The 21,850-nt window shown below is 34.0% G+C and overlaps 3 protein-coding genes across 4 annotated transcripts; 1 reads left to right on the plus strand and 2 right to left on the minus strand.

Annotated features, from left to right (window-relative positions):
* Positions 1–255: 255 nt before the first annotated feature.
* On the minus strand, positions 256–10,256 carry LOC110630219 (splicing factor U2AF-associated protein 2). 2 transcript variants are annotated; one of them, XM_021777591.2, is made up of 15 exons: positions 10,101–10,256; positions 9,475–9,576; positions 8,971–9,105; positions 8,778–8,900; positions 8,380–8,612; positions 6,006–6,206; positions 5,594–5,686; positions 5,476–5,514; positions 4,890–4,979; positions 4,691–4,793; positions 4,418–4,498; positions 3,179–3,255; positions 2,385–2,465; positions 1,174–1,265; positions 256–684 (listed from the first exon to the last, which is right to left on the minus strand). In XM_021777591.2, the coding sequence occupies exons 1-15, from the start codon at positions 10,156–10,158 to the stop codon at positions 561–563; spliced, it is 1,632 nt and encodes a 543-aa protein (XP_021633283.1). In that variant the 5' UTR covers positions 10,159–10,256; the 3' UTR covers positions 256–560. The 2 variants fall into 2 exon arrangements, with proteins under 2 accessions (XP_021633283.1, XP_021633282.1); XM_021777590.2 differs by having other exon boundaries at positions 9,475–9,582.
* Positions 10,257–11,278: 1,022 nt separating this feature from the next.
* LOC110630014 lies at positions 11,279–12,420 on the plus strand. The gene has a single exon (XM_021777302.2). It carries the CDS (start codon positions 11,345–11,347, stop codon positions 12,020–12,022), a length of 678 nt encoding a protein of 225 aa, XP_021632994.1. The 5' UTR covers positions 11,279–11,344; the 3' UTR covers positions 12,023–12,420.
* Positions 12,421–12,556: 136 nt separating this feature from the next.
* Positions 12,557–17,544, minus strand: LOC110630015 (stearoyl-[acyl-carrier-protein] 9-desaturase, chloroplastic). The gene is made up of 3 exons (XM_021777303.2): positions 17,216–17,544; positions 13,917–14,421; positions 12,557–13,367 (listed from the first exon to the last, which is right to left on the minus strand). The coding sequence occupies exons 1-3, from the start codon at positions 17,335–17,337 to the stop codon at positions 12,807–12,809; spliced, it is 1,188 nt and encodes a 395-aa protein (XP_021632995.1). The 5' UTR covers positions 17,338–17,544; the 3' UTR covers positions 12,557–12,806.
* Positions 17,545–21,850: the final 4,306 nt, after the last annotated feature.

The raw sequence follows: 21,850 nt of genomic DNA on the forward strand, positions 1-21,850 counted from the left end.
TAAGAAAATAAAGTCAAACGCTAAATTAAGATTTGATAAGCAACAAAATCAATTTTAAGGTTTAATAATAGTCATAAATTTTTTTTTCCCAATTCTTATTCTAAATTAGTATCATAATCGATTCATCCATATATGTATTATATGGTTAAACTATGGTTCTTTGATCATATATATGTATTACAAATAATTTCAAAGCAAGAAATTGTAAGGTGCTTTGAACAAGCATCTAAGATAATGAATGGGGATGAAGACAGCAGAGAATAAATTGTCATCTCTAATCAAAAAGTAAATGTACTCCAAAGTATCCCTATCATTAACAATGGCAATGCCTTTTAATTTAGCGGTAATTGTGTTAGCGTGTTCAAAACTGTTACGTCCCAATCCAAGCCTAAAAAATCAAAAGAAGCATCTCCATGATCCCTTGCTCTAAAATTTATGTCTGGGAATTGCATAAAAAGCTTTCATCTTCCCATTTAATATGTAGAAAACCATGTTTTATTAATACACAAAATATGGCATCCAAAACATACATTCAGTGTCATTGTGATGTAAATATTAACTTAGTCGGCTTCAAGTTCAGCTCCAAATCGCTCGAGTCTCTCAGCATCAGCATCAAAATCCCGGACCGATGCATGATTAACTAACCCATCATCCTCACTAGCATGAATCTGTCTACCACCGAACCTGTAAAACAAATTAAGAAATCAAGCATTAGTAGTAGAAATTATTAATTAAAACGAAAAAAAATGAAATCCCCCTTGTCCCATAAAAATAGTCCATGTGTCTTTCAAGATATATGTAACAAAATAATGGGTCCAAGGAAGTATAATATTGACACTTTGAATCCCAAATGTCAGATTCCAATAACAAAGGAATTGCAGCCCGGCAAGGAAAACCTTCCATTCAACTACATGAGTGTACCATGGGTAGAAGTCTGCTACCAATAGTAATATTTCTTGATCCCAAAAAATTTTTTTAAAAAAAAAAAATCAGAGAGATCTGCACTTAAATAACAAAAAAAAATCCATATGAGTCGGCCATGGGTAGAATTTCTCTGATCCAGAAAATTCTCTGGAAAAATGATATTCATGACAAGCACGTTGTTGTTGCACTTATATGACAATGCGCAGTGTCATGTAACTGCTCATCATCATTATCGAATAAAGAATTTACCATCGCCCATTCATTAATTCTATGCACTTTCGAGCATCCTTCCTGTCCTTGAATTTTACCAACACCACACCCTGGGGATGATTCTCACAAACCTGCAAACAAAACCATAACAGCTCACTGAAATGCATGAATAGAGGTAAAAAAAAAAAAAGCAGGAAAACTAACATAAAGTAAAATTATTTTTCTACAAGGACCTTACAATGAAACTGAAATTTTCAAAACCATCACAGCTTCAGTAAAGGAATAGAACAGGAAGAATATTAATATTTTCACATTTCTAATCAAATTCCCCAGTCAATGTAGGCATAGATGTTATAGGTAGAAAAACAAGATCTGGCAACAGATCTACAGCGTCAATTTTTTTTCAATAAAGATTATATATATGTTAGTCTCAAATATCTGCTTGCAATATGGAACTGAAACTTTTGAAACCAAAATTGCTTCAGTATTCGGTAAAGGAAGGCAACATGAAGAATAAGGAGTATTCACATTCCAATCAAGTTCCTCATCAACATAGGTGTGGAGGCTCTTAAGGACAAAAAAAAGATCAATCAAATGTTCTATACCGATATGTAAACTTAACCAGGGTTTGAAATTTCATAAAGAAGACAAAAGAGGTTTCTGTTCAAGAATGACAAATGGATTAGCCTCACTTGGTCGTCAAATAAGATTTCCAATGATGCAATTATTTTTAAAAAGGTAGACTAATAAAATTAAATGACAAGAAAATTCAACAATACTAAGCACAAACCCAAAGCACTTATAAATAATCATGAACTACTGGTTTTTAAAGTAGCATGGAACCCATTTGGACATAACTGGAACAGAAACTGGTGAAAAGGAAAATCAGCAAACAATTCTCAACAATAAGGATATTCCCACCTCAAAATTTCACAGGCTCAACATAATTAGTTTTGGAGAATAGGACTACCATCCGCTAACGATATAATGAACACCAAATAAAAGTATGTGCTATCACAATATGAGGTGCAAAAGGAAGAAAAATACCTGCTGAAACTGAATAACCCAATGAAAAAGTATACTGTGACCAGTTTATCTCATACGATTAAAAATCAAATGCATGTCCAAGATGCAGAGATAACAAGAATGCACAACCATATCATATGCCACTTTATCTTGTATAATTTGGGGCAAGGATGGCGCATATATAGGGTCCAGGAAACGAGAGCATGCCTAATAATTTCACTTACCTTGACTGAATCAACTGGACCAAGCTTCATGCATTCCTCTTTAACATCCAACTCCAGTTCTGAACGTAAATTCTCATCAGCCTATAAAAATCAAAATTACAATTTAAAATGAGAACCCACAAAGTCATAAAGCAGTAACGGGAACAAGTTATGCCACTTATTTCTTCTTCTTTTTTTAAGGAAAAAAAAACAGCTTGTTTTGATGGAATTAGAATATTAACCGCAAAAAGTAGCAGCAGCAGCAACAGAAACAGAAAAATGCAATGCAGGCAGGAAAAAAGCTATAGCAGTTGCAAGTGCATAAAACCACTATCACAATTTGTTTCAATTTTGTAATGTTTCAATGAGTTCATAACATGGCAGCATAATCTATTAGGCTTTTACCACTTGCAAAGTCTACAGTGCTATACAGGTAAAATAGAAAAAACAAAATTAAGAGCCCAGAAGAAAACCATCAATAATTCCCCGAAGATTTTATCCCAGTAGCATTAGTGAGAAACTACATATGATCTTGGGCACAAGGAAAATGTTAAGAAATTCTATCTCCAGATAAGATCTTTGGCATAAGGAAAAACTTAAATAAACTATATCGTAAGTGAGTGAAAGTAAAATAACATCTAGGAAGTACTTGATCTCTCCTCCACAAATTTACCCAACAAAACATTATGATTCCATCATCTGTTTACAACCCCATACTGGACCAGGCATCATCAAAGTAATTGCAGTAACAAGCATTTCAATGAACCAATTATATATTGCAAGAAATGTCTTCGGTAACAACAGTTCAGCCTTACCCTCATTTCAGGAGGAGTAAACATGTAACGCAGGACAACAGTAGCTGGAATTGCCACCTTCGCATCATCAAGGCCACCTGCACAATATAAGGAACACATGGTTTCAGCAATCCACAAAAAGCAACTAAAATGCAACTCAAAATCAAAGCTTCAAGAAAGCTACATACATCCAACTCTCAAGGGACAATATTGAAAGATATATTTTGAAAATCAAACAAGGCTCGGAACATAAATTTCAAGCCTCTATCCCCAATTCAATAGTCTACCGGTTGCAATTTAATCTGCCATGTGTAACTCTAAAATTAAAGAAGAAACAACTGCAACTTACTATGCACATTCAGAAACATAACGATTGGACATGTCCTCGTAAGTCTTAACAATGCAGAATCAGATTTAGCATGCATAATAAACTGAAACATTTACAAGAAATGCAAAAACACGACAAACAATGCATGCAAATGTTAAAAATGCCATCTCATTAAATGGTCCCTCAATTTTGAAAATACATTAAAATGTTTTGGGATTTTAAAAAGCCTACTAATTAGTCTCTCTGTTAATTTTAGCCGTTAAGTGTTAGAGAAAAGTCTAGAGACTAATTAATATAATTTTTTAAAATCTAAGGGACGATTTTAATGTATTTTTTTAAAACCAAGGGACCAACTACTAATAAGTTTCACTATACCATAGAAAATAAATAAATAGCATAAATTAACAGCTAAAACTAACGGAGGGACTAATTATAGGTCTTTTAAAACCTTATAGACGTTGTAATGTATTTTTAAAAACCGATAGCCTTACTAATGAGTTTCATCATACCATGGGGATTAAATAGTAATTTTCACTAATTAATAAATCCCCCCAACAAGAGGGTAAATTGAAGTCAAGAATACCAACTCATTCTCAGAAATGAGTCCAAAAAGTGAAATATGAACAGCTTTTAGGCAGCAACAGCAGGGATTACTTTGTCAAATTAAATTTTGATAATGGCAATAATTCTATACCACAAATATGGAGAAACAACAAAAAGACCAAATTCTGTGATCTCAGGAAAGAAAGGGACAAAGGTAAGTAACTTAAACTAGAAACTCTTATCAGCAACATTTACCAAATTACATTCCGTTCTTCAAATGTAGCAAATGATGCAATGACATCACAAATCAAAAAATCAATATCAGTGCCCAATAAAACATCATAGACATCACAGATTCATCAGAGCATTTTAAGTTCAAGATAACTTACCCCAACCAAGTATCTTCTCCTCGACTTGTTTTAGCTTCTTTTTCTTCTTTTTATCTACTTTTTTGGGTATAAATCTATCCCCTGAATTTAGCACAAACAATGCTCGCCATTAAAACAAGACAGCATCTAATAATAAGACAGTAAAATAATTGCATACCAATAGATGGTACAGAGAAAAGTTCATATCCCAAACAATAAACAAATAATCGTTTAGAAAATCATCATCAGCATAATCATTCAAGATAGAAAAGTTGAGTATCAGTTTATATTTACCCTTCTGCTCAAACTTGGCCTGGCTGACCGTCATAGGGATTTTGCCGCCAGGACGTAAAGGTATCCCATCCAAAATTTGTATAGCCAAATCAACCGATGGCTCCTAGTGTACAGTAATAAACAAAATACATGTAGGCATAAAATATCTTGATTGTCACAACTGACATGTTACAGCTCAAGAACACAACTATGCAATTACCTTCAAATATGTAACTAGCGCATCTCCCTTTATTTTTCCCATCTCTTTGTCAACATAGATCTTCACACGAGGCCTTTTTGTTTCAGGATCCTGCATAAATTTACATTTTGACTCTTCAGATGTAAAATTCAAAATACTGTCTAGGGTACATGAATATAAAGAACTATAAACATTACAGCACTATAAAAGAGTCTACTTGGTTATCTGTATAAGAGAGAGAAAGAGACAAGATTTGCCTTCAAATCTTGGACATGTAGCAAATGAATAACGAATAATTCAAATTCATATGGTTTCAGATCATATTTTAAGATGCTGTGTTACAGTCAGTACCACAGTAGTAGAAGCTCATTTGAATGAAACTTGTGAAATAATTACTTAAAAAGGTAAAAAAATATTTTAAAAAATAAAGAAAAAAGAGAAGGATTAGTTCCCCAGACTGATTAGCCTGAGACAAGTCATTTCATGCTGATGACAATAGGACAAAATTTCAACAAAAGTCATCAGATTCCATCCCACGAACATCATAAGGAAAAGGTAACTTTGGTCCTTCAACAAAGAATAGAACTGTGAATGTGTTGCACCATACCTCTTTGATTATCCCACACTTGGAAAATACCTCAACCACCTGCAACAGATTTCACAAAAATGAGTTTCTTGCTAACAGAACTCCAATAAAACAGAATTAAATGGTTCTCAGGAGTTACTTCTTCAGCCGTGACATCATCAGGCAACCCAGTTACATAAACATGTGTGTTGACTTTTAATTCAAACCAACTATCAGGGACTCTATTGGCTTCCTGCAAGAGTAACAAAATTAACGATGGGCATCAGCAGAACCAGAAACAACCCCTCCCTCCCCCCCCCCCCCAAAAAAAAAAAGGAAGAGACCATCACAAAAATGGTATCGTTGCTTTTATGGACATTATTTTTTAATACTAATGATGGATCTATTTTATTGTCCCTAGGCCCAAACTGTTCATAACAATGACATTATACAAAGGAAACTTTTTAAGTACAAAAAGATAAATATAAAAGTTTCCTGGTACCATCCTCCTATAATTATAATACATAATATATAAGAGAGAGGGTGGAGAGAGAGAGAGAGAGAGAGAGGACCTTATCAGATTGTTTGTCCTGTTTATCTGTTTGCTTGTCCTTCTCATCAGCTTCCATGTCCTCGCGTTTCCTCTTTCCATCATGTTTTGACTCCACAGTTTCATCAGTACCATTAACTTCTTCCTTTGAAGCGGCATCCACAATATTCGCAGTTGGAAAAACTTCCTCTTCTTTCGAGAAGGTCATTTCTTCTACCCCATACTGCCAATGTGTGTATATATATAAATGGATCAATCATTAAAATCTAATAAGCATTAATTTATTTCAATGAGAAGGGGATAACGGGCCACAGACTATGAGCCTGTTTAGGATTGAAGTTGGGAGGTCAAACAAGAGCTTTTGAAAAAAATATATATCATTTTAAATACTATTGAAAAGGCAGATTGAGACAAGCTGTTTTATTACTTTAATATTGTTAGGACTAAATTATGCCAAATAAAATTTTAAATCCATTTTTAATATTTTCTAACAAATATATTTAAGAAAGTGCTTTTATCAATAATAGCTCCAACAACAATGCCAAACAAACCTTATAACAAACTCCAAGCAAATGAATAATAAAAATACACCGTGTATACTTTTATCTCTTGTGACGCAAACTTTCAGGGTTCACCCTTACACACACACAGACACATACATATCTAGATATATCCAACCTTATTAAATACATTTGTGCATACACTCAAAAAGAAATTACTGTTGGAATTAATGAGGTTTTCCTTAATTAATGAGATGTCTCATTGAAGAATCTCGTGATTATGAAAAAACCATGAGATTGATTAGCAAAATCTTAGAAGTAATGTATGAGATTGATTGATAGCATTCCATACATATCATGTATCTTCCATTAAAAATATGGAGTTCTATGTAATATGAAAATAACATGAGTTAATGAAAATGTAGTCTTTTGTGTTTCGACCTTCTCTTCTCTCTTCCTTTCTTTGTTCCTCCTTACCATATGGTATCAATGCTTGAGAATTCTAGGCCTCCTATTCCTTTCTTCCCACATAAAAATTCTCCTTACCTTCTTCACAGCTTCAGATTTGGGTTTGAAGTCCCAGCTCATTTTTTCTCTTCTTCTACTGTTCTGCTGGGAATTCTCACCATATTGTGTTTCAATTATGGCTTTCATAGTATTTAAGCATTTTGAAGAATCTTTTTTTGCTCTTCCTTCTTCTTTGCAGCTGAGGGTTTGAGTCCCAAAGCTTACTTTCTCCTTCTGGGTTTTGGGCCCCAAAGTTGTGGGTTGGAGTCCCAAGCTATGTTTCTCCAAATCTCTCTTTCTCAATTTCCACATGGTATTAAAAAGAAAACGAAAAGTGACAGATACGAGAAAAAAAGTGTCTGATAATAATTCCATGACGTTAGCTAAATCTCATTAAGGAGAAGTGTTGGAATTAATGAAATTTTCCTCAATTAATGGGATATATCTAATTGAAAAATCTTGTGATTATGAGATTGATTAGCAAGATTTTAAAAGTGATTTATGATTGATTGATAGCATTCCATATATACCATATATCTTCCACTATAAATATGGAGTTCTGTGTAATATGAAAATAATACAAGTTAATAAAAATGTAGTCTTTGTGGTTTGCCATTCTCTTCTCTCTTCCTTTCTTTTCTCCTCCTTACCATCTATCCAAAAATTTCACAATTACCAAATTTGACAAAAAGGAATATAATCAGACAATATACCAGTACCCATGGAAATTTTAGGAGCAATCTTGACTTGGATTGTTTCTAAACTTACTCATCTTAAAGGGAAAATCTTAAGTGACATTGATTGACGAATTGTTATGTGACTCATGAACATTGTTGATAGAGATTCTATCTACAGGGACAGAACCCATTTTCATAATGTGTTTTTACTTCATCTAACCACATTTCATAAACCAAAGAAAAGAATCACTGACAGGATCACTAAGCAATATATTCCCATACAATACTTAGGCCAGTTATATACAATCAAGTCAGGAAATCCAAGATTTGAAAGCAGAAGAACATACTATCATATTCAAGAACTATAGACTTGAAAGTGCTTGACCTAAGACCAATCTTTCAGCCTATTTATCATCACATAAAGTGGAAAAATGACTCTTGAGATAATTATTATCTTGGCCAAAAATGACAATATAACTATGTAATTCCCATCTATCTATCGCTCAAAATTCTTGATATATTCTACATTTAGCAAGTGTTTGCCCTTACACAAAAATAGAAGAATTCCTAGCAGATAACGTGATTAATACATGAATGCAAAGAACATGGTACACAAGCACAATATCCAAAATAAAGCTTTAGCAGTAATTCTTGAACTAACATGATATTCTAAGAATAGAAGAAATTGAAAATTAAAAAACTCACAACCAACCTGAGGAACCCATACTCTAAGACTTCTATCCCACTTGTATGTAGTCCCATCATCATCGGTAAATTCCTCCTCACCATCTGGTGGTGATGGAACTCCACTGCGATCATCTATATCAATGTCACCACCAACACTGCTAGAAAGAGACCCATTTTTCAACTGTCCAGCCTCAATCTCTGCCTCTATAATCTCCCTCTGCCATCTCTCAAACTCAGCCTCACCATCATTGGACAGCACTGCAAAATTGATAACATGAAGCACCTTGTGCAAGCAACATAAATGCTTCTAAACTATCAATTTTTGTGGTTTTTCTTTTTCTTTTTTCCTTTTTGGTGGTGGTTGGTATGGAGGGAGGAGGGATGGGGGCGTAAAAATTATAAAAAATAAAATAAAAGGTCCACCTGCAGAAGAACGATTAGTTTGCTCTTTATTGCTCAAAGGAGGTCCTTTTTCAAAATCGCTTCCCTTTACCTCCTCTCTTACTTCATGCCACTTCTCCAACTCAACATCATTTTTGACAGGTGCTGGACAAAACATCACAATATAATTAACACTGTTCAAAACAATAAGAGAGAAATAAAATAAAATCTTCACCTGCTATTGTAGAATCAGTTCCCTGTTCAGAAATTCCTGATATTAATTCAGGTATCGATGACAATGGTTGCCATTCGGTTCTTCCTTCTGACCATATAATTGTACTTTGTGAGATGTATCCATTTGAGAAATGCTCTGTGCAGGCGCAGTAAAGAAGCAAAGCAGATGTTTCAATAGCTCATTAGACCAATTGAACAAGTTACAGATGCAACAATTGTCCTGAAACCGTGCTATTGATTACTGGAATAACTGAAATTCAAGAAAGGAGAGAAAATTCACTGGGGTAAATTTGAGCTCTCGCAGGGAAACATCAGAAAAAAAAAACCCAAAGGCAAAACAAAGGAAATACTCTAGGTCGTTTAATATACTATCTTCTTTATTCAACCAAAAAAAAAATTCAAGGATTTTTTGAAAAGCACTAGATTCAGGACCATTATTCCATACTTCAATACTTCACACCTCAATAACTGACAACAGCATTCAGACAAAATATATAGAACTCACCACGCAGCTCAGAAGATGCATAAGGTCCAACGAGCTGTTGATTTTCACCAAGAATATACCATCCTACTTCCCCAACAGTACCATAACTCCCCTCCAAGCTTCCTGCACCTCCAAGATCAAATTCAACATCTCAATCCACCTCTTCTTACTTCATACAGAACAAATCACAAGCATAACATAAAAGATAAGTGCAAATTAATACACGACCATAGCATCAATAAAAAACGCTACACTTATCACGGATAGAAAGAAGAGAACTGGACTAGAAATCGCAGCCAATTTTACACCCATGCAATGTGTTTTTAACCATTCATTCAAATCAAGTAACTAAACCTCAATAACCACTGAACCAATCACGTATATTTCAGGGCAATGACTAGCTAAGAAATCCATTTCAACTCTGAATATCTGCGGCAACTAGCATCAGCAAATTACTTGCAAGAGAACATATTGCATCAAACAATTGGATAAGCAGGACTTCGCAAACCCCAAAATTTATAAAAAAAAAGGGGGGGGGGGGGGGGACTTCATCTAAAATTTGATTAAGCTAATTAATGAAATTTTTCATATCAAAATCTATATGACTCGAAATCCACATTATACGAATACTGGGTAATAATACTAACCAGAAGATTGTTGATAGTATTGTGGGTGCTGGTCTTGGGAAGCTTGTTCGCTTGACATCGTTCTGGAAACCAAATGCTTGGGTTCTGTATGGGGTGGAAACGGAGTTAAAAGGGAAGACGATGGAGATGTGTTCCAGCTGTTTGGGTATCAACGTTACGACGTTCGAGTTTCAGGATAAGGATATACCCTTGTGCGGACTGTTTGGCAACCCAAATGAGGGTAAGAGGGCCACTGGTCCGGTTTAAAGCCCAATTGTAATAGAACGTGACACTTATATTTAGGAACAGTTTGGTCTGAATTCCATTCCATTTCTAATTTAATTTGTTTGAAGAAAAACTCCATTTTTATGAAGCCATGAACATAGATAATTGAGTGTTAATACATAGTTAAGTTTAGGGCTATATGTTTATAAGGACATTAAAAAGAATAAGTTTACTAATTGTTTAGCATTATTTATTTAAAATAGTTCAATTTAATTAACAATAATATTAATAAAGGCAGTTTTATTGTTAAATTCATATTTCTAGGTACAAGAGAAGAGAAGAGCACTGCAAATTTATGAGAGTTTTACGTTGTACTCTCCAGATATGATTTTTTTTTTTATCAAATTTTAATAATATTATTATTCCAGCGATGTATAAACATTATTATAGAAAAATATATGAAAAGTTTGTGATAATATAATCAAAATATGTATTTGATATACACATAAAAATTATTATTATTTTTTATTAGAAGCAAATGATAATTTCAACAACATAATATATTATTTTATTGTACTGAAATTCATTAAATATGTTCTATTTATTGTTAATCTTAGAGAAAATATTGTAAACCTTATTATAACGAAAACAATAAAATGTCATATAAAAAATGTATATTTGTATGTTATCAATGTAAAATTAATAATAACATTATGTTAAGGAATAATTTTATTAATTTCAAAAAGATACCAACTTTTTATAATAATAACTTATAGCTAAGTTGCTCTTAAATTTATGAAATACCAAATTCCAATTTCACTTGAAATCTAATGGAAAAGAAATAGTAAAAACAAATAAAGTTATTCCTATCAACTAAAAAAGACGGTAGGAAAAAGTAATTTTCAGTTTAAGTTCCAAGAAAACATTTGGGCTTGCTTTGTTGTTCTTAAGGCCCAATCTTCTTTTCCAACTAGCCGTTCAACATTTGTGCATTATGTTCTCAGTTCTCTCTTTTCAATTTCAACGGTCACCTTGTCTATATGACCGTTAGCCCATCTCTTCAAAACTCTCACTTCCACTCCACAACCACAAACAAATCGCAAATACACAATCACACTCGACACGTAAACACCAATCAATCGCCACGAAAATTGCAAATGGGGATCACTCTAGGCAACCCACAAGCAGTGTCTCAATCTCACTTTCGCACGCACAAGGTCTTCCTGTTGTCCAACTACGTTCTCCTGGGTGCAGCCTCTAGTTGCATATTCTTGACCCTTTCTCTTCGCTTGGTGCCTTCGTTATGTGGGTTCTTTCTCATTCTGCTTCACATCTTCACCATCGCTGGAGCAATTTCAGGTTGTGCTGCAACTTCATCAGGGACTAATAGGTGGTACGCCGCACACATGGTGGCCACAGTGCTTACAGCAATATTTCAAGGTTCAGTATCAGTATTGATCTTTACTAGGACAGGGGATTTCCTTTGGCAATTGAAGTCATATGTAAGGCAAGAAGATGGTGAGATGATACTGAAGCTAGCTGGTGGATTGTGTGTGTTGATTTTCTGCTTGGAATGGGTAATGCTTACTCTTGCATTTTTCTTGAAGTACTATGCCTATGTGGAGGGTGATATTGGCAGTACTGGTGCTATGAAGACGAGTTCTAAGATGCAGCAAGGGGAGGGCCTGAAGGATTGCCCATGGCCTCACCAAGTCTAAATTTATAGCTCTGGTTTTGGGGTTGACAGTATTTGTTGTGCCACGTTAATATGTTCTCCTTTTTTCTTCTTTTTTTTTTTTTTTTTTTTTTTTTAAATGGTTCTTTTTTCTTCTTTTAAATTGGATTATTTGTTTATTTATTTGTTTTTGGCATCAATTGGCTTATACATGTGGTGGGATTCCCTTAGGGATTGATTTGGTCATATGAGGAGATTGTGCAAAAATCCCTTTGCTATACTTCAACGCCACAGGAATTGAATAGCATGCCATTGTAAATTCTCCTCTGGCTCTCACCCTGTTTGAGAGGTTCAAAGACTCCAAGCTTGTATAACTTTGAAATTAAGATTTGAAATATGGCAATCATTAAACATTGAAAATTTGAAGTTCCCACTTTCCAACAGGGTGTTCTGAAGGTGAAAATATATAAGAAGATCTCGAGTTTGTGTCCTAACCAACCCGTAAAAAATAAAATTAGCAAATAACTTGTAGAAGTTATTTAGGTCTTTCATCATGTCAAGCTAATCACTATCGTCATCACATCACAATGGACAATTTATTGAGCAAATATAGTAATTACACTGTCGTTCTTCTATTGACCAAAGTAAAAAACAAAAAAGGTACACCTCATACGCCTGTTTTGGGTCTAAGTTGTCCTTCCTGTGAAATCAAATGCAACCAGCACAAGATCCCATGTATCTACAACCTTTGCCTCGCATCAAAATGGAACTAAAATTAGAATACCATTTTGGCAATTACCATGGACTTAGTCCCATGTTGTGCTTAATTAAAGCTTTAGTTCTCTTCCGAAAATCCAGCTGAATGGCACAGTAGCAGCTTGCTTCACCCTTCCCTGAGCTCTCTCCTCTAGCCTTCTAATTCTTGCAGGCAATCCGCATACAAAATCCTGTGCCCTACCTCCATCACTAGAAAGACCTGTCAGCTTCTCGACCTTCCATCTTTCCACCAGAAATTCAAGAATATCAGCGTAGTCCTTGGCAGTGTACACACCAATCCGCTGAGCAACAGTAGAGTAGTGTTCAAAAAGATTATTATCCTGCCCATCATACATCAAGTGGGCTGGCATTGAGATTTTTTTCCTCATCATGTCGGCTAAAGCCAAGACAGTGCCATCTGGGTCGATCTCAAAGAGCTTCTCTACAATCTTAGTGTAGGCTGTTTCATGGCGTTTTTCATCTGCAGCAATGGTGCCACATATCTGTGCCAGCTTCAAGTCTCCATGCTCCTTGGCTAGTCTAGCTGTGTTCCCATGGGAGATGAATGTTGCCCTCTCTTGGAAAGAAGTGTAGATGAATCCAAGGTATGGGTTGTTTTCCGTTTTGGGATCCTACAATGCATAAACATACTAAGAAAATCAGCCAAACCTAGAAAAATTGCAGCAGGGTAGCATAATATTAGATCAGAAGATAGACTCTAATTTAATTGACAATACAGAACAATATAAGACTTCAAGAAATTGTATTAACACACCATCAGAGGCCTCCACTAATATGATGGACCTCAGCAATGTTTATCACAATAATGCTATCCTGTGATGAGTCCATACAGATGGCCAGCTGCCTTCTACTTTTCACTGACAATTTGATTATCTGTCTAGTGGCTTACACCACTAATAATTGAATAACAAGGCATATGGAAGACATCCAAAAAGGCAACTCTTTGAGAAGGAAAAGGAGGCAGAACAGGCATGTGGTTTCACAAGCAATTACATTTATCAAACAAGATCCTCAATTCCACTATCCCCAGCAAATTCACTAAAAATTGCAGGTTTTCTTCCCACATGCATATGGTTTTTAGAGGATATATAAACTTTGGCAAAACTGAATAAGCAAATATGAACAAATAGAAAGCCAGATAGGTGAACAAGGGATGTTACCATTCCTGACCCAATCAGATACTGAATTGTCTTCTCAATTTGCTTCATGTCAACTCTTCCAGAGAGGTAGAGATACTTGTTGAGAAGGTCACCATGCCTGTTCTCTTCAGCAGTCCATGCCCTTGTCCAAATTGCCCAAGAAGTAAGGCTTGCACCAGTCTCATCTCGAACTCCATCTAGGGTATTAAGCATTGTCTGGTAGGTTGGAAGGGCTTCTTCGGTGATCATATCTCCAACCAGCACAACAAAATAGTCATCAGGGAGTTCCCTTGACCTTTCCCTCAATTCCTTGACCTGCTCATAAAATCCTTCTGATTCGGGCTCTGGAAGAAAATCTTGTGGTTGCCAACATTTCTCAACAGGTTTTAGGTGCACCAAAATATTATCCTCAGCCCAATCCTCCAATGCTTTGAAAATCTCCATCTTTTGTGGAGGCATGGAATGAGTCACTTGAACATGTATCTCTTGTGGAGGGGAATTAGGCTGTTTTACGTTCACAATCTTTCTGTAACAAAGTTTGTAGTTAGCGAGTTACGAACAAATAGCCCATGTTAGCATGATCCCCAGCTCATTCTGTAACTGACGCATTGAGATCATTTCAACTTCCAACCATAAAAGTTTACCATCTTTTGAGAGTGTGTAGGTGATATTAATATTTGGCATGAATGAGGCCGTCACATTGAGTATCAATATGCCGAGATGGAATGTGAACCCCAATTAATTGGGGATTAAGGCTCAGTCGAGTCGGACACGAATATGGGCATATATAATAGATGTTGCACATAAACATTCATTTAGAGCAATTAGCAGAGTACATACTTCGCTTCAGGATAACATCATAATATTTAGAAATTGTCTATCTGCATGACCATCCTACCCTTGATAAAAAAAATTGCAAACACAATGCTCACATTTCCTTTGAATATGATCCCAATACAACACTTACAAATATTTGGTAACAAACAACCATGTCTACTGCATCGATGTAATATCATAATGTAAACCCTCATATATAACACCCATAACAACATGGGGAAAAAGGAAACACAGTCAAACAATCAACTGAGAGATAGAAAGATTGGAGATTTGTTGGTAAGATTTAAGTATGAACATACAACAAAGAAAATAAAACTCAATCAGCTACCAACCAGCCATATTTTACTCAAGAAAGAGGGATGCAAGAAAAATTAAAAGAATTAGTGACAAATTTCACGACATTAACAGTCTTCAAAAACAGAATCCTTCAAATATAATAAACCAAAAGAACAGAGAGGACAATTTTTTTCACAGCTAAAAATATACTGCATTTACATTTGATGCTTGTAAGGTCTACATTATTCCTGGCAGCAGTTCACCAGGCACATGTTTACCCACATATATTGATATAGCAAGATAATCAAACAATCCAACTATGCAAATAAAGCACAAAGGCCAACTCAGCTTCTAAAGTCTCTATAATCTATATGGATATTTAAGACTCAATTAAATAAACAGTTCAACATAAAGGTAAGCATTCATATCCATCAGAGAATGGAACTAAAATATGAAAATCAAAACTCAGAAGAAGGCAAATTTTATCAACAACTGCAATTTCACAATGTGTGGAGAGCTACTAAACATAATAGCTTAATGGGTAAAAAATGAGACTTTTTACCTTATTTGCAATAATAAATCATTTATAATTTTGACAATTTTATACACAACTTTTCAAATCGATGCAAACAGTTCCCTACAACTCCATATGTCAAAACTACTAAATTTTTTATGTGGTGTATAATTTACTGGTAAAAATTTCACACAAACATATATAGAGGGAAGGCAGATTGTGAGAGAAAGCATGATGAAAATATTCAAAAGTTTTTATTTTCTTTTTCTTTTGAATGTTAAGAGTTCAAAAATAATTATTAATTTTTTATAGGGTCTTACAGAATTACACTTAAATATACCATATCAGCACTAATCAATTTTGTTTGGAAAAAAAAAATCGTGTTATTTATTTGAGGGTTTTAACATTACATTCTTCCAAGTTTAGTTGTAACTAACACCAATTTAAAATTGCATTTTAGCTTCTTGCTACTATATTATACAATCGTAAATGGAGGCAAAAAGGACAAGTAAGATAAAGGGTTTACCAATCACATTAAAGAAGCAACTAGCAAACTTTCCCACCAAAGGGAGAAAACATGGACATTAACATCGCACATGCATTCAAACCAGTCAACCAATATGACCTGTTCCAAAAGAACAAGCAACCTGGAACCACAACTAACTCTCAACAAATGGAAACATAACATAGAATATGAATGCATAAAATCAAAACTACGCAGGACAAATAGAAAGCCCACATGCAACTAACAGAGCATAGAGAAATCCTCTCTATACTATTAATGTAATTCATATTTTGTAATAATGATAATTAAAAAGCTACATGATTACACAAGAATTTCAATGGAAAAAATAAAAAGGAAAAAAGAAAGGGTCAATATGAAGTCAAATCTTCAGCATCTATATTTTTCTACCTAAATTTCCAGAAACTTTAGCAAATTGAATCCTTAATTAAAATTACCAAAGCATGGCGTGCATTTTACAAGAAAGCAACAATAAAATAAGAACAGAATGCATACCCTTAAAGGAGTGAGAAAAAGGGGTATAACATCGTTAAGCAACACCATAAATCCAAGTTATAAAAGTAATATGCTAAATTTTACAGTTCATTGAACAGAAACGCATAAGATTTATTCCTAACAGCAAGAGAAAGATGGTGATTTAAAAAAAAAAAAAGGAGAGAGAGAGAGAAAAGGGATACACTGACTTGAGATAAACCCGAAAGACAATCAAATAACTGAGGATAAAACAGTCCCAAATGACTTTACATCATAGGACAAAAAAGCATAAAAGAAAAATAAGGAAACTCACTAACAGGCGAACACGCATAGTAATAGAGCATACAAAAATTGGAATGATAAGATCACAATCACACGTACCCAAACAGATCTAAACCCAATACTGAACTCATTTAGAATCAAACACTAACAGCCCTTACATTACAATCACGAAAAGATTGATCTATAATCAATTATCACACTAACTGAACTACAAAATGCAAATAGAGAGGATATGATATCAAGGAAAAAAAAAAGCAACCTATCATCTCAATACTAAGTTCATTTGGCATCAACAAAGAAGACCCCGATTAATATAAAGAGTGGAATACCATTTGCAAGCATAACGAGATAAGATAAATGAGAAGATAAACAAAAAGAGAAACCCATGATTCATTAGAAAAAAGCAATACTGACTTGGTGGGAGTGGAACCTAATGTGGCCGCCATGAAGATTCTGCTGGGTGACGTCTGAGAACAAGAGCGGCAAGGGAGCTTGTGGGTTAAAGGGAAGGTTATTTGGTTGAGTTTTAGAGCCATCTGTGTCTATCTTCAAACAACAACAACTATCTATCGCGATTTGGTATAGAAGAGATTTAATAAGTTTTAGTCTTGGTAAAAGATAGCACTGAGAAAGCGAGAGAGGAAGGTAGAAGGTAAGAGAGCTATAGAAAGCGAAGAAGGAAAGGCAACGAGAGAGACAAACGCGTCGAAAAGAGGCGCAGGCAACGGCAATGGTGCTGAGAAAAGCAGACGGAACAAACGCACATTTATAACGAGTCTGCTTTGAGAAAGGCCAAGTGTTCCCCATAATATTACACCTTTGCCATTCCATCTTTCTTTTAGTGATGTCACCATTATTAAGAATTAAAAATTCCCACGTTTTTTTATGTAAAAATGAGTTTCATGGTTGGTTTTTTTTTATGAGACTCAACTAATATATGTCTTTATTTATTAAATTAAATCAGGATAGACTGAGTTTCATAGTAAATATATTATAGGAAACTTACTATAGTACAAAAAAATTATTCTTTAATTTAAAAATATATTAAAATATTTTTAAAATTTATCAAATGATTATTTTATTATTTTTAATTATTAAGTGTTTTATTAATTCGTTATTTAATTTTATAAAAATTTATATTATTTAATTTTTTATATTAATAATATATTTTAATATATTGTTTAAAATTAAACAATAAATTTTTCTATACAACGATCGGCACTAAATAATAGTTTTCTCATTATATTTTTACTAAATTAAATAATTTTGCAACGTTAAGAAAACAGTGAAGCATGTGTTGTATAATTAAAAATATTAGTTTGTAAGTTTTAATATAAAATCACTCAATTAAAATATATTTATATTTTATATTGTTGGAATGAATTTTTTTATAAAATATAAAGATTAAATAATAATAATAATGGTAAAAAATAAAATTTTGAAAATACATTTGAGGATTAATTAATAAAGGTGTATGTAATAAAGAGTGGAAGGGAAGGGCAAAAAAGGAAAAAAGGTTGAATTGTTGATTTTAACGTCATAAAATGGAAAAAAGAGAAATATTCCACATGGATGCTTATACTTCTTTCTTCCCCTTGACACATTCGCATCTCTGTGTCTTTTGTATTAATTACCTGTTGTGCAAAACTACAAACGTACCCTGCGATTCTTTTCTTTTTAAATTTATTTCTCAACTACCAATACTTATATCTTTATCTTCGACCAACAGCAACAGGATATTCCCATTGATGATGAAGTCTTGTTATCAACCAAATCAATATCATGTATATCAAGGAGAAGGAGGTAGATGGTTTGGACCTTCTGGCAGCCCAACACAATCAATTTGAATTTTAGCTGTTACTTTTTTTAAAAATTTTTGTTTTAGATTATGCTAAAATTTAAATGTCAAAATAGTTCTTCAACCAATTTGAATTTTGACAGATTACTAATATAATTAACCAATTAAACTAATTAAATTTTTTTAAATAAAAATAAAATAAACAAATTTATATATGTAAGGATATATTTTTTATACTTGTATTTTAAATTCATATCATATAATTTTTAATCTATTTTTATGTAGTATATATTACTGAAATAACTAATCAAATATATTATTTCATTACAAGAATATACCAAATTATTATTTTTATTATACTTACACGTATTATATTATGTTATTAGTAATGCACGTATTAATTTAGAGTTTAATTTTTTATTCTCTCACTTTTTTATAATTTTTAATATAAAATAATCAAATTAATTTAGAATTCTTAAAACATTAAATTTAATACTTTTAATTATTTTATAATTATTGAAAACATAGGGTACGTAGAAGATTTCCTTTAATTGTTATTAATATAAACAATATAGCTTTAATTCAATTATTATAGTCATTTTAATAAAAATCAAGACACATGTAGAAATTTTGATAATGTAATTTTATATTATTATATTAAAAATTTTAATATTGCTTAAGATAGAATTAAAATTCTAATTCTGTTTAATTATTAACTAAATATGATCATTCCATATTATAACCTAAATAAGATTATTTTATTTATGTTAAAAATTATATTATTATAGGCTATTTTATTAAAAATAAGTTATAGTTTTCCATTTTCTATTTATAAAAAAGTAATTTTAAATATTTGTAATATTTAATATATTTGATTTACTCATTGAGCAATGATTTTTATTAAATTAAGATAATTTAGATAAAAAAAAAAGTTGTATATAAATTTGCGGCTTTACAATAGAGTATAACATTTCCTTTTTCTATTGTAGGTATCTAATATGTATTTTTCTTTAAAATTTTTACTTGTTATTATTATTTCAGCTAATAAGTTTTTACGTTAACTATGATAAAAAAAAAAAAAGTACATGTACGGTTTTCTTCTCCTTAATATTATTTTGTTGTAAATTTATTAATTCTTTTAATAAAAATTATCATAATTTATTTAGAATTCCAATACTTAAAATTGATTCATTTTATTTAAATAAATTAATTTTATTATTGTAATTTTATTAAGGTATTTAGGTAAACCTAATATGCTCTTTCTGTAACGCCCCGGAAATCCGGACCGCTACCGGCGCTAGGATCCAGATCGGCGTAAGGCCGCCGGGACCCGTAGCAAGCCTGACATACAACCTGTATACCTGTATAGTCCCATACATGATCAACAGCATACATAAAACTGTAAACATTTTTCTTTCTTTTCCAAGCTCAACCTGTGCATGCACATAACTATAGACATAAACCTCCACTGGAGCCCTCATCAAATGCTCCCATGGGGTGTCTCATCATTACATAAAGCTTGGACTATCATAAGATCATATCTCATAAACAACTCTATAGATCATGTGTATAAGAGGGACAACTATACATATAGGGTCAAGCACATCTCTAATCCTCAATATCATACATAACATTACATAACTGTTCAATACTCTTACATTACATCATAACATTTGTCATGTCCACATTCTAACTATTACATAACATCTCTTCAGTACTCTGGCTAACCTTCTAATCTACCCTGTACCTGCACATCTGGGGTTAGGGGAGAGGGGTGAGCTAGAAAGCCCAGTGAGCAGAATAGAGAAAAACATTATATTAAAGTTTCATGCTCACATGAAATGCAACACATCACAAACAAATCACATAAGGATGGTATCGTCACCTCTAGTCCTCTACAATCCAAAGTGCCGGGACGTAGAATGGGTCAACCGGTCTTTCTCTTACATAACATACATAACATAACATTCCAATATGCCAGGGACGTAGAATGGGTCAACCTGGTCTTTCTCTTATTCTGGCCGGGACGTAGAATGGGTCAACCGGCAAACATACCATACCATGTCTCATCATAACATATCAAGGACTAAAGGATCATTCAATGCCCATCCACATCATCATCAAGTATGCAATGCAACATATTCGTGAACTAATGCAAGCAACCTATTATATTCACATGGCATTCATGATGCATGGGTCATGCTCAAAATTCACATTTTATTAATTAAAAATTTAGGTTCATTCCACTCACCTCTGGCTAGCTCTGACAATACTCTGAAGCAGCTATCACTGCTGGGGTCCTCGGTTCCTCGGGTCCGAACCTACACAGGTGGACTCGAATGAGGGACCAAACATACTTAACCAAGACTCTAACATACTCCCCAAAAACCCCCTAGAATGTCATGAAAACATCACATAAAAATATGCATGAAATGGCTGAACAGGGCACTTTCGGCGGCAGGTTCGGCGGCTGAAAGTCTCAGACAGAGACGAAAGTCAGGCAGGTTCGGCGGCACCTTCGGCGGCCGAAAGTGCCAGACAGAGACGAAAGTCTCTTTTCGGGGGCACCTTCGGCAGCCGAATGCTGCCTCCACAAGAGGGGTTCGGCGGCCGAAACTTCCTTCGGCTGCCGAACCTGGTTTTTGCCAAACGGGCAGAAACTTGGTTCAAATGAACCTCCTGCCCCCCAAAACCATAAATCATGCATATGACTCAACCTAAACATGCATACAAGCTCCTAGGGGCCTCAAACAAACATATACCCCATCTACAACACTCCAAACACACACAATCAAGCCACATTGTTCATTAAAGCATCAAAAACCCATAAGCTCAACATATACCCTAACATGCATTCTACCCCTTAAAACTTCATAAAACTTGTTTAAAACGCATAATAAGGGTGGATCCGAGCTTACCTCTTGAAGAAACGAGAGGGAAGACGATCCTAGCTTGGAGATGAAGAGATTGAGCTCCTTGAACCTCCAAGCACCCAAAACTTGCTCTTTGCTCACAAATCTTCAAAATAGAAGTTAAAACTCGTGAAAACCATGAAAGATCTAGGGAAAACACTCAAGATTGAGGGAGGAGCGGCGGAGACTCACCTTGGCCGACAATGGGAGAGAAAAAGCTCGCCCGTGCGGACCAAAGGGACCCTTTTATATGTGGCTGGCCAGGCCACGTTCGGGGGCCGAATGTGCCTCCACAACTCATGCAAGTTCGGCGGCCGAACACAAGGTTCGGCGGCCGAA

The sequence above is a fragment of the Manihot esculenta genome, chromosome 13 (assembly GCF_001659605.2).
Source record: "Manihot esculenta cultivar AM560-2 chromosome 13, M.esculenta_v8, whole genome shotgun sequence".
Lineage (NCBI taxonomy): Eukaryota > Viridiplantae > Streptophyta > Magnoliopsida > Malpighiales > Euphorbiaceae > Manihot > Manihot esculenta.

Bases quoted from the DNA above. Each gene is read 5' to 3' on its own strand.
- LOC110630219 (XM_021777590.2), bottom strand. From the start codon at position 10,158: ATGTCAAGCGAACAAGCTTCCCAAGACCAGCACCCACAATACTATCAA. The intron at 5,515-5,593 runs GTAACTCCTGAG...AATCTGTTGCAG, and splicing joins ATGATGTCACGGCTGAAGAA to GTGGTTGAGGTATTTTCCAA. The intron at 4,980-5,475 runs GTATGGTGCAAC...AAATTTATGCAG, and splicing joins AGTGTGGGATAATCAAAGAG to GATCCTGAAACAAAAAGGCC.
- LOC110630014 (XM_021777302.2), top strand. From the start codon at position 11,345: ATGACCGTTAGCCCATCTCTTCAAAACTCTCACTTCCACTCCACAACC.
- LOC110630015 (XM_021777303.2), bottom strand. From the start codon at position 17,337: ATGGCTCTAAAACTCAACCAAATAACCTTCCCTTTAACCCACAAGCTC. The intron at 14,422-17,215 runs GTCAGTATTGCT...ACTTTGTTACAG, and splicing joins TTAGGTTCCACTCCCACCAA to AAAGATTGTGAACGTAAAAC. The intron at 13,368-13,916 runs GTAACATCCCTT...TATGCATTGTAG, and splicing joins ATCTGATTGGGTCAGGAATG to GATCCCAAAACGGAAAACAA.